This window comes from Oncorhynchus masou, chromosome 6, assembly GCF_036934945.1.
Source record: "Oncorhynchus masou masou isolate Uvic2021 chromosome 6, UVic_Omas_1.1, whole genome shotgun sequence".
NCBI lineage: Eukaryota > Metazoa > Chordata > Actinopteri > Salmoniformes > Salmonidae > Oncorhynchus > Oncorhynchus masou.
In genome coordinates this window covers 33617180-33634295 of record NC_088217.1, presented here as the reverse complement: position 1 = coordinate 33634295, position 17116 = coordinate 33617180, and the positions used below count along the sequence as shown (strand labels likewise).

General features: G+C 44.1%; 1 protein-coding gene across 1 annotated transcript; it reads left to right on the top strand.

Moving 5' to 3' along the window:
• Positions 1–4527: 4527 nt before the first annotated feature.
• Positions 4528–7479, top strand: gpr84 (G protein-coupled receptor 84). The gene is made up of 2 exons (XM_064968462.1): positions 4528–4662; positions 5669–7479. The coding sequence occupies exon 2, from the start codon at positions 5670–5672 to the stop codon at positions 6921–6923; it is 1254 nt and encodes a 417-aa protein (XP_064824534.1). The 5' UTR covers positions 4528–4662; position 5669; the 3' UTR covers positions 6924–7479.
• The last annotated feature ends 9637 nt before the right edge of the window (positions 7480–17116 follow it).

The following is a 17116-nucleotide window of genomic DNA, read 5'->3' as shown; positions in this document are numbered from 1 at the left end:
GTTCAAGGTGATGAACTGTGTTGCTTTTACGCCAAACATAATGTTTTGCATTGTTGCCAAAAAGTTCAATTTTGGTTTTATCTGACCAGAGCACCTTCTTCCACATGTTTGGTGTGTCTCCCAGGTGGCTTGTGGTAAACTTTAAACAACACTTTTTATGGATATCTTTAAGAAATGGCTTTCTTCTTGCCACTCTTCCATAAAGGGCAGATTTGTGCAATATACGACTGATTGTTGTCCTATGGACAGAGTCTCCCACCTCAGCTGTAGATCTCTGCAGTTCATCCAGAGTGATCATGGGCCTCTTGGCTGCATCTCTGATCAGTCTTCTCCTTGTATGAGCTGAAAGTTTAGAGGGACGGCCAGGTCTTGGTAGATTTGCAGTGGTCTGATACTCCTTCCATTTCAATATTATCGCTTGCACAGTGCTCCTTGGGATGTTTAAAGCTTGGGAAATCTTTTTGTATCCAAATCCGGCTTTAAACTTCTTCACAACTGTATCTCGGACCTGCCTGGTGTGTTCCTTGTTCTTCATGATGCTCTCTGCGCTTTTAACGGACCTCTGAGACTATCACAGTGAAAGGTGCATTTATACGGAGACTTGATTACACACAGGTGGATTGTATTTATCATCATTAGTCATTTAGGTCAACATTGGATCATTCAGAGATCCTCACTGAACTTCTGGAGAGAGTTTGCTGCACTGAAAGTAAAGGGGCTGAATAATTTTGCACGCCCAATTTTTCAGTTTTAAATTTGTTAAAAAAGTTTGAAATATCCAATAAATGTCGTTCCACTTCATGATTGTGTCCCACTTGTTGTTGATTCTTCACAAAAAAATACAGTTTTATATCTTTATGTTTGAAGCCTGAAATGTGGCAAAGGGTCGCAAAGTTCAAGGGGGCCGAATACTTTCGCAAGGCACTGTATTTGAGTCCTAAAAAGGCCTATGGGGTTTGTAATTTCCACTTTGAAATTTCAGACTTGACTTTCCCTTATTAAAATGGATCAACCCCCACAAAAATGTCCATTATTTATAATCCACATAATAATTCACATTTCCTGTTGCTGCAGGATTATTTCCTGCTGTAGCAAACTGGATAAAATGAAGATCCTACATCTGTACCCCACTCTGTAGTTCCAGGTTCTAGATTAGGTGCCTGCTCTGCAGATCCAGGCACAAGGTACATTGTACTGTATGTTTCCAGGTTCTAGATATATGTTCTAGTGTTGTGTTGAGAATAATAGATGTTAGTCTATATTGTTAGTCTATATTGTTGTCAGATCAGGTGAGAGAGAGAGAGAAGTGAAGGAAGCAAGGAAGGAATAGAGAAACCCCACTGTAACTCAAGGCAGAAATGTGTACTGAATGCACCAAGGTAGAGATAAATGTTTTTAAGAAATCTGAATAAGATATTTTAAGAATGTGAATGAATACAATGAAAAATGATGGACTTGTGATAAACCATTTATTTAACTGTTGTTTTCTTAGCATACCTCCTCTTTCAGTCTTATTGTCTGTAAGAAGTCAGAGAGAAAGGGAGAGTGAGACATGTTACGGACTGGAACTGTTACGAGAAGTCAATTGGTTCCTTTGAGCATTCTTCCAGTTTCAGCCCTTGTCTTATATTTTTGTATGGCTGGTGTCAAAGTGTTGTTTCTGTGTGTGTGCGTATGTGTGTATTCTGGAGATAGGTAGAGATAGATGAAGCACGCAATTATGCCTCAATGGTGACCCCTTTCATTCAAACTGGAAACTACTCAGCGAGACAGCTCATTTTAGAACCTTTACTCAAAACTTAAGTATGTCTGCACAGTCCCAACAAAGTGTGGTATTAGGGTGTTAAGGAAATTGTTTCTACACAGTTAACAACAGGGGGAGCCTTAGGGATATCTGATGGCAACAGCCTCTTCTAGTGAGAACACAAGGGAGGTGGGTTTTCCCTTCCAGGAGTGATTGCTGACCTGTGATCCTATACCCAGATGGTAGCATGTTGAGTGTGGTGTGAGTGAGACACACTGTGATGGATGTTTGAAGTGAAGAAGTAGGACATGTTTGTTACAGTTCACAAAGGGGAAATTAATATGAACCTGTATTTTCTCTCACATGCTCATCACAAGCAGCGATGTGAGTGATAGTAGTATAATATGAGATATCAAGCCAAAATTTCCTCCAGAGTAATGAAATGAATCATACATTTCCACTTTAAGAGGAGACCGTCGTCCTATTCTGCCTCATGTACACTACCGGTCAAACGTTGTAGAACACCAACTCATTTAAGAGATTTTCTTTATTTTTACTATTTTCTACATTGTAGAATAATAGTGAAGATTTCAAAACTATGAACTAACACATATGGAATCATGTAGTAACCAAAAGTGTTAAACAATTCTGAGATTCTTCAAATTGCCACCCTTTGCCTTGATGACAGATTTGCACACTCTTGGCATTCTTGGCAAATTTGCACACTCTCGGGGTGGCAGGTAGCCTAGTGGTTAGACCATTGGGCCTATAACTAAAAGGTTGCTAGATCCCTGAGCTGACTTGGTAACAATCTGTTGTTCTGCCCCTGAGCAAGGCAGTTAAGCCACTGTTCCTTGGCCATCATTATAAATGAGAATTTGTTCTTAACTGGCTTGTCAAGCTAAATAAAAAATGTAATCCTCTCAATCAGCTTTTCCAACAGTCTTGAAGGAGTTCCCACATATGCTAAGCACATGCTGGCTGCTTTTCCTTCACTCTGTGGTGCGACTCATCCCAAACTACCTCAATTTGGTTGATGTCGGGGGATTGTGGAGGCCAGGTCATCTGATGCAGCACTCCATCACTCTCCTTCTTGGTCAAATAGCTATTACACAGTCTGGAGGTGTGTTGAGTCAGTGTCCCACTAAGTCCAAACAAGATGGGATGGCGTATCACTGCAGAATACTGTGGTAGCCATGCTGGTTAAGTGTGTCTTGAATTCTAAATAAATCACAGACAGTGTCACCAGCAAAGCACCCCCACACCATCACACCTCCTCCTCCATGCTTTACAGTGGGAACCACACATGAAGAGATAATCCGTTCACCCACACCGCATCTCACAAAGACAAATTTTGACTCCAGACAAAAGGACAAATGTCCACTGCTAGTGTTTCTTGGCCCAAGAAAGTCTCTTCTTCTTATGGTGTCCTTTAGTAGTTGTTTCTTTGCTGCAATTCGACCATGAAGGCCTGATTCACACAATCTCCTCTGAACAATTTATGTTGAGATGTGTCTGTTTCTTGAACTCTGTGAAGCATTTATTTGGGCTGCAATTTTGAGGCTGATAACTCTAATGAACTTATGCTCTGAAGCAGAGGTAACTCTGGGTCTTCCATTCCTGTGGCTGTCTTCATGAGAGCAAGTTTCATCATAGCGCATGATCGTTTTTGCAACTGCACTTGAAGAAAGTTCTTGAAATGTTCCGTATTGTCTTAAAATAATGATGGACTGTCGTTTCTCTTTGCTTATTTTAGCTGTTCTTGCCATAATATGAACTTGGTCTTTTAGCAAATACGTCTATCTTTTGTATACCACCCCTACCTTGTCACAACACAACTAATTGGCTCAAACGCATTAAGAAGGAATGAAATTCCACAAGTTAACTTTTAACCAGGCACACCTGTTAATTGAAATGCATTCCACCTCATGATGCTGGTTGAGAGAATGCCAAGAGTGTGCAAAGCTGTCATCAAGGCAAAGGGTGGCTATTTAAAGAATCTCACATATAAACAAATCAAAATATATTTGAACACATTTTTGGTTACTACATGATTCCATATGTGTTATTTCATAGTTTTGATGTCTTCACTATTTTTCTACAATGTAGAAAATAGTTAAAAAAATAAAGAAAACCCCTTGAATGAGTAGGTGTTGTAAACCTTTTGACCGGTAGTGTATTCATACCCAACCTCACACTAACCCATACAGATGGAGCCTGTTGCTCCTGTAAAGCCACCTAACTAGTTTTTTCTCATACAGTATTAGAAGGGTAAAGGACTGAGACAGCACTCCTGCTAACGACTCTTGTTCATTGCAATAAATAAATAAATGATGTGTACAAATATATTAAATGTTATTTCGGAGATAATATTGAATCATTATAGACTGTTTTAGCGATGTTGGCAAAAGAGCTTCCTTATTGTTGAATAAACAAACTGAAGATGAATAAATTATTTACAAAATGACTGTGGTGGTGATGCTACATACTGTGCAATGTATGTTTATAGAAATGCTTTTGAATACTGATTGTTAAGTTTTAATGTCTTATGTCTGACTAGTAGTGCAGAGTGAGCATTTCAAACAAAATGAGGATACAGTAGCCAGTAGGTGAGGAAATCAGAAAAAGAACACATTATTTGCTATGAAAACTCGGAATTGACCGGAATTGAGAAACATCCGTCATGAAACAGAAAACACACACATTGCATCACATTTGAGGAGGTCACAGGGATCTACCAATGAGAAGACTAGAGGAAGCTCAAAAGAGGTGAAAAGGAGAAGGAACCAGTTAAGTGACAGATAAACTGCATAAAAGCTTTGAGACAACAGAACAACCACGACACACAGGACAACACAAATGCCAAGATACTGCACAGAGAGAAAAAAGACTCCTTGACAGAAAACGTTAGAACTGAGGTGAGAAATAAACTTCAGGATTTATTCTGTTCTTTGTGGTGATACTCTGTTCGATAGTAATGTGCCTGTGTTAACACTACCTGTGGAAGTTGATGTACTTGTGTTTCAGATCAACTTCCGTGATGTGAGTTAATTATTCAACCCATATAGAGAACTATTATCAAAAGGAATGTACTGTCCCGTACTCTACATTTCAGCCGTTGACATCTAACAGAATTGTCTGACATCTACATCTGTATTTATTATGGTGTTAACAGTTCATTTCCAGGAACACTAACTGAAAGTGAATAGTTATTCCATCAAAGGCATTGGATTATATTGTCAAGTCTGCTATACAATCCTAGTGGGAGAATGAATGGATTTCCCTAGTCATATTATAATACAGCATGTCCATTGAAGTGTATTGTCCATTGAGGGGGCTGTGACCCCTCCAATTTTATCCATTTGTAAAATAGATACTATATTTATAACGTACGGTTTCTTTTACACATTATTAAGGTGTTGAATTTAGTCAGTCAAAACGTTATTGCCTCTGTAGTCATGCTGAAGTAGCTGCAGTATATCTACTACAGTACATGCCTTATTGGGAAGGCTGTGATCTGATATGCACAGAAATCCAAACAACATTAATTATTTGAATGGAAAAAAGAGCAGCAGAAATAGCAAGAACAGCTACTGACAAAGTAACAAAGCCAACATGACAGAGAACAATTAATGGCTCACCACATTTTTTCAACAAGCAGGAAGTGGTCTAGGAACCCTGCACCTACAGCACCCCACTGACTTAACCCCACTCGTCAACAGCCTGCCACTATTTGACTGAGAGCTGATCATTTTGGAATTTCTCTTCTCTCTCTGTGTATAATGTGTAAATGATGTGATGTGCAATACATTTGTTATGCGTATCTGATGTGGAATCAACTTTATATGATTTATATCATTGTGTTTCCAATCCAACTTCCCCCTGACCTGGGGAATAATAAAGTTGATACCTCTCTCTTCCCAGGATGCTGGAGAACGTCACAGGTGACGTGCAGAATGACACCTTCTCCTGCCACCACCCCTCGGTGGAGGCCTACCGCTACTTCGGCGTGCTGTGGGGTTCGGTAGTTACTATAGTTGGAACGGTGGGGAACATGCTTACCATTCTGGCCTTCGCCACGGACACCCGGCTGCGGACGCGTTTCAACGTGCTGATAGTGAACCTGGCCCTGGCGGACCTGTTGTACTGTACCCTGCTGCAGCCCGTCTCTGTCGACTCCTACCTACACCTCCGCTGGAGGGGCGGACCTCTCTGGTGCAGCATCTTTGGCCTCCTCCTCTTTCTCTCCAACTCTGTCTCTATCATCACCCTGTGTCTGATCGCGGCCAGCCGTTACCTGCTGGTGACGAAGCGGGATGTGTTTGAGCGGGTGTTTTCTGGTCGAGGCCTGGCTCTCCTCCTGCCCTCCACCTGGGCCCTGGGCCTGGCCAGCTTCGGCCCGCTCTGGCCCGTTTATGTATTTGCCCCACAGGTGTGCACCTGCAGTTTCCACCGCACCAGGGGGCGCCCTTACACCACCGTGCTGCTATTCTTCTACTTCTTTATCGGCCTGGGCTGCGTGGGGATTTTCTACCTGCTCATTTACAGGCGAGTCAGGGTGGCGGCATTGGCACTGGTCCGCTACCGGTTTAGCCGACGCTCGTCACAAAAGAAGCCAAAGTCATCAGAACAAGGGACGGAGGGGGATAGTGGAGTCGGGAGCGGGGTGGCCACCACCCAGAGCTGTGAATTGAGCAGCCAGGCAGAACTAACCCAATACAAGGGGGTAGAGGTGAAGGTGCACCCTGGGAAAGCCCAGTCCTCCCACTCCACCTGGGGCTCTGCTTTAACTTCGCATTCAGCTCACCTAGCAGGGGCACAGGAGCTAAACCCTGCCCTCAACCCTGTGCCCCGCTCGGCCACTCCTGCCCCCATCACTGCCCCCTCCTCCTCCACCACCTCTTCAGGGGACAATGTTGAGTTTAAACGTGTGACCCGGATGTGTTTCACTGTATTCCTGTGTTTCGTGGGCTGTTTTGTCCCGTTCCTGCTGCTGAACATTGCTGATAAGCAGAACCGTGCACCTCAGGTGCTCCACATGTTCTGTGCCAACCTCACCTGGCTCAACAGTTGTATTAACCCTGTGCTCTACGCTGTCATGAACCGCCAGTTCGGACAGGCCTACCGGGCCCTTCTAGTCAGGGCCGCCACACCCTTCACACACCTCTGGACACGGTGACCTATACATGTTGGTTGTTTAGTAGATGCAGTTATTCAGATTGACTTTAGTCAGTGTATTCAATTAAGGTACATAAGACAACCACACATTGGTAATTATCACTCACTTTTCTCAGCCCACACTGGTATGGATGGAGCTACTGCCTCCTGTCTAACTTCCTCTCCTCCTTCCTGAATATTACATTTACTGTCACTTAGCAAGGGAAAAATGAGCTTTTCTGTGATTTTTGGAAAGGGCAAATTTATTTTGGGCTAAGATTATGCTCGTTTTTTCCCCAGTTACAAACACCAATGTACAGTTACTGTTAAGCCTTTGTCCCCGTACATGAATTAGCTTTCAGAGCAGCCATATAATGTGGTCAAATCTCATCAGGAAATCTATTTGATTCCAGCAGGAAGCCAGAAGCCACCAACAGAGATAGTTATGCAAAGAACTATAGCCTCCTTTACGTCTTGTGTTTATTTATTGTCTGTACCATTGTACTTTTGTCTGTTCATTTACACTCCCCTACTGTACATGTGTATTTGGACAGTAATGATAAATGCTTTTAATCTGGCTCTGTACTCCAGAATTTTGGATTTGAGATCAAATGTTTCATAAAAAGTGACAGCACACACAGACTGTCACCTTTTTATTTGAGGGTATTTTCATACTTATCTGATTTAACGTTTAGAAATGGAAGCACTTTATATATCTAGTCCCCCCATTTGAAGATGTCAAGTATTTGGACACATTTCACTTAGTGTATTTAAATAGTCATAAGTTTAGTATTTGGTCCCATATTCCTTGCACACAATGATTATGTCAAGCTTGTTGGATGCATTTACAGCTTGTTTTGGTTGTGTTACGGATTACATTTTGTCCAATAGGAAGTGAATGTTGAATAGTATTTTTGGTGTCACTTTTATTGTAATACTATAATATATTTGTGAACACTTCTACATAAATGTGGACACTGCCATGAGTATAGATCCTTAATGAATTGTGAATGATGAGATAAAGTTACAAAGGGACAAAGATCATACACCCCCAATATCTCCCCCATTATTGGTAATAGTGAGAGGTGATTGACTAATCATTTTTCCTAATCATGGCATCATCAGAATTTACTGAATTTACTGATTTAAACAAACTGAAAATGGATCCAAGGAGTTTGTAGCCACAAGCTTGATGAAGTCATTGTGTGCTAACAATATGGGACCAAATACAACACTGACAACTTTGGTGCAGTATAAATGATATTTGAAATACATATGAATTTGGACAGTGAAGCAAAAACAAATCTAAGTTTCCTCATTGCTTCATAGTACCTTTTATTTGGAAACATAGGATATTATCCTTTTACACATAGGACATTTCATTTACACAACATGTGGAACTTCTGCCAACCCTAAAGCAGAACTTTTGAAAGATTTCTCAACTCGCATGACCTAAGGTAATGGTGCAACTCAAAATGTCCTCCATGACATGATTAAGTTGACCATCACCTCCTGATAGTTGAGAATATTTGTAATCATAGCAGTCATATTGGTATACGTGATTGGATTTGTCATATCGTAGTCTATTGCGGAATTACAATGTTGAGATTATTTTAATACAGAGCAACATACTGTATATTACTTAGCTCAAATAGTTTCTCCTTCCACAGCTTGTCTCATCCTAGCCTACTTTTATTGTAACTATCTCAGTAGATATGTCACTGTGACATAACTGAAGACTAGACAAATCTCCTTGGTTTTGCTATCAAACGCATTGCCACATTTCAGGGTTGAAGTAGAAGATGTATTTTATTGGCAGGTTGGGTCACAGGTCATTAAGTTTATCTGAAGCCATTCATCATTACTGTCATTATTCGAGCTTCAGTGCTCCGTAAAATAAACAAAGAAATGATCCCATGTATTGGGAATGTCATCTGTAACGCACATCTAACCTTGCTGTATTAAGGAGTACTGGACAAACAGAGCAAAGTTTTCAGCATCCCTGCTGCTGCTAGTACAACATAAAACGATAACAACTGGCTGCCTGTGGTGACGTTTCACTGCCACACTCGCTGAACTGTGAATAGTGGCATATACATCAATTCAGTCATTAATGATCACACTGTCGGCAGCGTACACTGTGCCATAGAACACTGTACACCCACAGTGGATTAACACAGAGGGACACGTTAATAATAATAAGGTAAGTGGTAATCAGAAATGCTATACAAGACAAGAAGTGCAAAAGGATCAATACCTTTTCAAAAACTAAGCTTTTTATTTTTATGAAGCCTCCAGCTGTGTGAAGGCATTGTTATGTTATACAAAAATCTCAATCTGATTCACATATGTTGTCTTGTCAGAACACAGTCAAGTCCCATAGAGCAAGGTCATCAAAAAATCTACATTCCTTCGCAAGAGCGAGATATTTCATCATACAAAAATGCATTATGCTGTACCCAATGGGCACAACATAATGGCCAGGCAGCATTGATATTGAAGCAGAGTAGTAGCCTACAGTATATAGAATGCACCATGTAACGAGGTTATAGTCAAATGAGCATGCTCAAAGCTGATGAAGATTGTACTACTAAAATAGTGTATGGGTAATATAGTTAGATTAAAAATGGATGGAGGATGTCTTCTCAGTTGTTATGGGTAAGTGATTCCACAGTAGTAAGTGTAATATCATTTTGTTAGACATAGTGTATTGTGGTGAATACTGTTTGAGTGGTTATTCACAGGGCTGCTGTGAAGGGGAGTCCGGGTAGAACCATTTCGGGAAGGCTGTGTTATCCTACAGGATGTCAACGCTGTCTAACACATTGGGGACGTTGAGGAACTCCTGGAGAATGGGCTTCAGGTCCTCCTCTGGGTTTACCATAGGGGGGGGGGGGGGTCTGGGGTTGATTAAATGTTCAGCAGTCTTATGACTTGGGAGTGGAAGCTGTTGAGGAGCCTTTTGGTCCTAGACTTGGCGCTCCGGTACCGCTTGCGAGGTAGCAGAAAAACAGTTTATGACGTGGGTGACTGGAGACTGACAATTTTTTGGCCTTTCCTCTGACACCGCCTAGTATATAGGTCCTGGATGGCAGGAAGCTTGGCCCCAGTGATGTACTGGGCCGTACACACTACCCTCTGTAGCGCCTTACGATCAGATGCCGAGCAGTTGCCATACCAGGCGGTGGTGCAACCAGTCAGGATGCTCTCGATGGTGCAGCTGTAGAACTTCTTGAGGATCTGGGGACCCATGCCAAATATTTTCAGTCTCCTGAGGTGGAAAAGGTGTTGTCATGCCATCTTCACGACTGTCTTGGTGTGTTTGGACAATGATAGTTTGTGGGTGATGTGGACACCAAGGAACCTCAAACTCTCAACCCGCTCCACTACAGCCCCGTTGACGTTAATGGGGGTCTGTTCGGCCCGGCCTTTCCTGTGGTACACGATCAGCTCCTTTGTCTTGCTCACATTGAGGGAGAGGTTGTTGTCCTGGCTATAGGCTGTCTCGTCATTGTCGGTGATCAGGCCTAAAACTGTTGTGTCGTCAGCAAACTTAATGATGGTGTTGGAGTCATGTTTGGCCATTCAGTACAGAAGGGGACTAAGTACACACCCCTGAGGGGCCCCAGTGTTGAGGATCAGCGTAACGGATGTGTTGTTACCTACCCTTACCACCTGGGGGCGGCCTGTTAGGAAGTCCAGGATCCAGTTGTAGAGGGTGTTTAGTCCCAGGGTCCTTAGCTTAGTGATGAGCTTTGTGAGCACTATGGTGTTGAACACTTTAATTTTGCTGGATCCCAGGAATAGTAGCTGCTGCTTTGGCAGCATTCTCACATTGGTGTCCCTTTTGTCCAGGTGGGAAAGGACAGTGTGGAGTGTGATTGAGAGCACATAACTGACATTTGATGAGAAAAAATTGATTTGGTTGATTGAGGGTTTGACTGAGAGAGGTGGCGACTCACCGAAGGCCTTTCCACACAGACCATTCATTGGGTTCAATGACCCCAAGCCATTTCCCTCCGTCATGGCAGAATACACAGGCAACTTATCCTCCAGTCTGTTCCTACAGTAACCAATAATAAACAGCCATTACACACAACCAGTTCCTGAGGTGACCAATGAGAGATTGGGATTACACTACCAGTTGAGGGGTTCAAAGTATTTTATTTTAGGAGCGTTCAGCACAAAATGGCCTCTGTTCAAAAAGCACAGGTAGAATAAGGGCTAAGGGAGGCTCACGTATGTATTTCAGATTACTCACAATCCACATGCTTGGGCTGAACAAATTCAAAAATACTCACTCTTTAGTGACGAAAAGCAGCTTAGTTTCTATGTACTTAATGTAATGTGCCCAAAAGACAAAGGTAAATTCTTTAGATGAATATCAATCAACTCTCATCTTGCAAGAAGGACGTCAAATTCTTTGTAAACAAACTATAAAATGCATCAAGAATCCACACTTCCATTGCACCACAAGCATAATGTCACGCCCTGGTCTTAGTATTTTGTGTTTTCTTTATTATTTTGGTCAGGCCAGGGTGTGACATGGGTTAATTATGTGGTGTGTTTTGTCTTGGGGTTTTTGTAGGTATTGGGATTGTGGTATAGTGGGGTTGTCTAGAATAGTCTATGGCTGCCTGGAGTGGTTCTCAATCAGAGGCAGGTGTTTATCATTGTCTCTGATTGGGAACCATATTTAGGCAACCATATTCTTTGAGTGTTTTGTGGGTGATTGTTCCTGTCTCTGTGTTTGTTTGCACCAGATAGGCTCAGTCACTTTGGTTTTTATTTTTTTCTTGTTTTGGAAGAGAATAGAACGTGAGTCGGGTGCGCCATTCTCCTTGCGGAGATGGTGCAAAATCCATCAACACGGTCGGTCCCTGGGATTGGGCTGGCCAACACGATTCGGTTTGCTTGGAAGGAAAAGGAGTTGGAGCCTTTAGGACGGGAAACTTTTGGAAGGACAATATTGATGGGGATTCTAAAGCTGACGGTGAAGGACGTGTTTTGTTTCCAAGGCAACTCATTGGAGGGAGCATACGACGTGGCACTAAATACAGAGGAAAAACACGATGATATCCTGAGAAGGGCAAGAGCAGTGGGAGGTGAGAAGGCTGATGAGCCACTATGAAATAACAAGCCTGGCGAAGAACAACTTTAGGGTTGTAACTGTCAACATATACAACCCATACGTTAAGGACGAAGAGGTGAGGGCCTTTCTGGGGAGATACATGGATAACGTCTCCTCAGCAAGGCACCTCAAAGACTCTCTTGGGTTTTGGAATGGGAGGAGAGGTTTCCAGGCCCTCCTCAGGGAGGACCCAAAGGGACATGGTGGATACCTTCATCCTCCTGCTATGTTCTCCCTGGGGGCTGACAGGGGGACGTTGTTTTATGCACGTCAGCCTTCATTTTGCAGGCGCTGTATGGCCTACGGCCATATCTTCGCCGTGTGCAGCGCAAGTAAAATGCAGATTTTGAGGATCTGGGGAGCACGAGGTGAGGGATTGTGACAAGCCTAAGGCGTGCCACGGGTGTGGCTTGTCAGCACACCTGTGGCGAGGGTGCCCGGCTCGTCAGAGGTCATACGCATCTGCAGCTGGTGGGGGAGCAGGGGCGGGGGATGGGGGAAGAAGAGGGGAAGGAAGCACGCCTCATGACCAGAGTACAGATCCAGAGGGGAAGGCCGCAAGGAAGGAGGAGGAGCAAGAAGCGGCGGATGGAAGAGAGAAGGAAACGGAAGGCACGGGAGTAGGAGAACCAGGAAAAGCGGCGGAAGAAGGCAAGCAAGTGGAGGAGCATGAGAGAGAAGAAAGCGAGGGAGGGGTGGTGGAGAAGGAGACGGTGGAAGAGCAAGTGGAGTGGGGGGAAAGTGCCCTGGTGGAAGAGATGAGGGGTATGGTGGAGGAGCTGGCGGGGGGGGAGGGTGGTATCTCTCCACTGCCGCCATCACCAAAGAAGAGAATGAAGAGGAGGGTGCGATTGGCCGACAATGAGAGGGAGGGGATGGTCAAGAGAGTGATGGGGGTGGGAGAAACCTCTGGGTTGCTGCTGGTTTCCCCAGGCCCTAAACTTCTGGTGGGTGGGGTCAAACCTAACAAGACTCAGGACTGGGTACAGGAGGAGGTGGGGAGTTTTTTATTTGGGGACTCAGCCTCCCCTATTTTTTTCCAAACCAGCTGCAGCACTGGGGAGGGGAGGAGTTTGGGGGTAGACCCAGGGTGCAGGGCACCCCGGAGCCAAACACTATTCCTGCATCCTGGGTTGGTGAGATGGAGAACGAGGGGGGGATGTCGATGGTGTTTTCACAGGTAGATATGGAGCAGGGAGCATCGGGTGAGTCTCCTGTTTTTGTTTTTTTGTGTCTGGGTTTAGTATTTGAGTGTATTACATGTTTTTATTTCATGGGGTCTAATTTTACTTTTGTTAGTTTAAATGTAAGGGGTTTAAGGGATTTTGTTAAGAGGAGGGCGGTTTTTAGTTATTTGGAGGGTGTGGGGTTTGATTTTTGTTTTTTACAGGAGGTTCACCTGAGGGATGGAGGGGATGTTAGTAGGTTTAAGAGGGAGTGGGACAAGGGGGAGTCAGTTTGGGGTATTGGGGGGTGCACTCATCGGGGGTAGGGATTTTGTGTGGGCACAGGGAGGTAAAAGTGGAAGGTTCTTTTGTGGTGATGCAGGGGAGGGTTATAGGGGTGGATGTCATGATAAGGGATTGTACATTTAGATTAGTGGTGGTGTATGGGCCACAGGTGGTGGCAGAAAGAAGGGAGATGGTGGACTGTCTGGCGCCCCTGTGTGTCACAAATAGGAAATTAGTGATAGGGGGGATTTTAATACAGATTTAGGAATAGGGGGGATAGCAGTGCAGGCGCCATCACCGGGTTGATGGTGGCCTGCACACTACTCCGAAAATGGCCGGACCTACATGGCGCAACTCCAGGGGGTTGTGCGGAGGCTCGACTATATTTTTGTACCCAGGTCTTTGGGTAAGTTGTCTGGGTGGCTGTTGCCTGTTGCCTCTTTTCTTTTCACTCTCTGTGAGGGGGCCCTGAGGATTCTCGGGGTCCATTTTGAGACCTCCGACTCAGCGACGCTAAACTGGAACATGCGTATCGCAGTGGTACAGAGGAAGCTAGCAATGTGGAAGGCTAGGTATTTGTCATTTATGGGCAAAGTCCTGGTCTTAAAGGTGGATGTGTTGCCGTCTCTTTTGTTTTTGGCGTACATCTACCCATTGCCGGCTTGTCTGAGGAGGCCTCTAGTGAGGCTTGTGTTTCATTTTATGTGGAGTGGCAGGTGCGAGTGTTGTACGCAATTTTTGTTTCTTTCTTGTTAACGGAGCTTGCTCATCCAGTGATACACCCGTCCGGTTACCTCCTGCGGGTGTTCTTCTCGTATCAGGCGAGAAGCGTAATGGTGTGGTCTAACACGGGTCCTCGGGCGAACCAGCTGCTGTGGCACTTTGGTCATGCGGCCAAGTGGCTGTGTGCGCACCCTGAAGTTGAAGTTGCCCGAGTAGGTTTAGATCACAGGCACCTGTACGAGGAGGTCAGAAAGGCAGGGAGTCCGGCGCCTGTAGTGGGCATCTCGGAAGTGGTCTGGGAGGGGGTGCAGGCGCGGGGTCTGGACAACAGGCTCAAGGACCTGAATTGGTTGAGCCTCCATAAGTGCTTGCCGGTACGTTCCATCATGTACCGGTATAGTTTGGTGCAATCCCCCACCTGTCCAAGATCCTCTTGTGGCAGGGAGGAGACTGTGCTCCATGTCTTTTGGGACTGTGCCTTTGCCGGATTAGTATGGGCTAGGGCACGGGTGTTGTTAGGTTTGGTAAGGGGGGATTTTGTATTGATGTGGGCCAGGTTAGAGAGAGGTGTAGGGAGAGCGAGAGGGACGGATAGGGACAGGTTTCTGCTCTGGCTTCTCATGAGTCTCTTTAAACGGGGGCTGTGGGAAGCGAGGCAGAACATGGTGAAGACAGGGAGAGATTGGGGGGTGGAAGGGATAGTGAGGAGGGTGGAAGGAGATTTGAGGGGGAGGATGAAGAGGGAGGAGAGGAAGTGGGGGCAGCATGCTGCTCGGAAGAGGTGGAAGGGGGGTTTAGGGCTGGGTGTTATTTAGATTTGTAAGGGGATAGATTAGGGACGGGGAGATAGGGAAAGGTAGTTTGTAGGGTGACTGGGAGGGAAGATGCTCCCCTGAGGTTTTGTTTGGGGTTGTTGTTTAGTTATATTAAAATACCATTATTGGAGTATGTATGAAAATTATGAGTTGTAAAGAATGAATGGTATTGAAGGTAATAAATTATTTTTTATAAAAAAAATAAAAAATAAGACAGTTTAGGTTTTCACGGTAAGTTTATTGGTTTGTATTGTTCATGTTTATCTTTTATTAAACATGTATTGAAATAACCACGCTGCATTTTGGTCCGCCTCTCCTTCGACGGAAGAAACCAGAGAAACCTTATGTGTTAAGGTTATGTTCACCTCCACTCTCTCTGTGTAGTACTTCCCAAAGCCCTCCACTTTGGGCGTGTCAGGGTAGAGGAAGAGGTTTTTTCTGGGATCTTCTCTGCCTCCAGCATCTGGAAGTTTCTGATCTCATGGAAGGGGATCTGGCCAAGGTCCACTTTGGTGAAGGGCTGCACCGAGTGCACGTCAGGCTCACCTGGAGAGGGAAGAGAGGATGAGAAGGAGAATAGATTAGATAATGAGGTAGTAGAGCAGGGATCATCAACTAGATGCAGCCAGAGGATGATGTTTTCTTGAGTGGATTATCAGGGGGCCAGAACATAATTACAATAAGGGGAGCTTTGCTATTCTCACAAGGTTTTGTATAACCGATATACACTGGGTTTTGTATACTGATATACACTGAACAGGTTCGAAATAACCTGTGGTAATGTGCACTACCGTAAATAAATTAAATTTAATCATGAGAGGCACACCCGCCCGAGATTAAGACGGGATATTAAATAGGTACTGGGGGATAGGACGGTGATCTTGTACAAATACTGGGTGTGGGGAGACAGCAAGGGAATGCGCAAGATAACTGGATTGGTCATTTGAATAGTGGCAGTATTGATCATCGTTCCGATTCAACTAATACTACTGAAATATCCAAGTACGGAGGAGAGGGAACCTAAATCTAAAGAAATGAGATAAAAGCCATATCTATAGACTGGAAAGTTCCATGCGAGAGGGAAGTCTAACAATTAGTGGTGTGAGATAACGATTATTAGCGTTCTTTAAAAGCCCTCTGACACAACCGGAAAATAAGATATTAACTAGGGATTTACAAACCCTGGGCTTATAGTTGTAAGGTAAGACCTAATATCTGATTCAAAAGTCAAAGCTATTGATAAGATTTCCATAAAAGAGACACACACATAGTCAGACAGAAAAGTAACGGTAAATTGCTAAGTCGTAGAAAGACACGCACATATAATTTAAATTTAATAAAGGCATAGATAAGTGATTAAATACCATAGCTAAGTAACGGTAAGGATGTTTAGAAATTCCTCAGAAGTGTCGGAAACTAGCGGGAGATTACCATTATAGGAGAACAAAGAGAATGGAAGGGAGGCGTCCAAAATCTGACTCAGACAAAGAACCTGAATGGAAGCTGATATTACGAATATAGCCAGGAAGGGTTTTAAATTAGGACGATTTTCTGGGAATTCCCGATGTCGAAGTTTTGCGACTACGGACAATTATAATAATATAATTATTGGCGGGGAAACACAATCATGGTCGCCCGCTTCGCGTTCCTAGGAAACTATGCAGTTTTATTTTTTTTACATGTTATTTCTTACATTAGTACCCCAGGTCATCTTAGGTTTCATTACATACAGTCGAGAAGAACGACTGAATATAAGATCAGCGTCAACTCACCATCAGTACGACCAAGAATATAACTTTCGCGAAGCGGATCCTGTGTTCTGCCTTTCACCCAGGACAACGGAATGGATCCCAGCCGGCGACCCAAAAAAACGACTCCGTAAAAGAGGGAAACGAGGCGGTCTTCTGGTCAGACTCCGGAGACGGGCACATCGTGCACCACTCCCTAGCATTCTTCTCACCAATGTCCAGTCTCTTGACAACAAGGTTGATGAAATCCGAGCAAGGGTAGCATTCCAGAGGGACATCAGAGACTGTAACGTTCTTTGCTTCACGGAAACATGGCTCACTGGAGAGACGTTATCGGAGTCGGTGCA

Bases quoted from the DNA above. Each gene is read 5' to 3' on its own strand.
- gpr84 (XM_064968462.1), top strand. From the start codon at position 5,670: ATGCTGGAGAACGTCACAGGTGACGTGCAGAATGACACCTTCTCCTGC.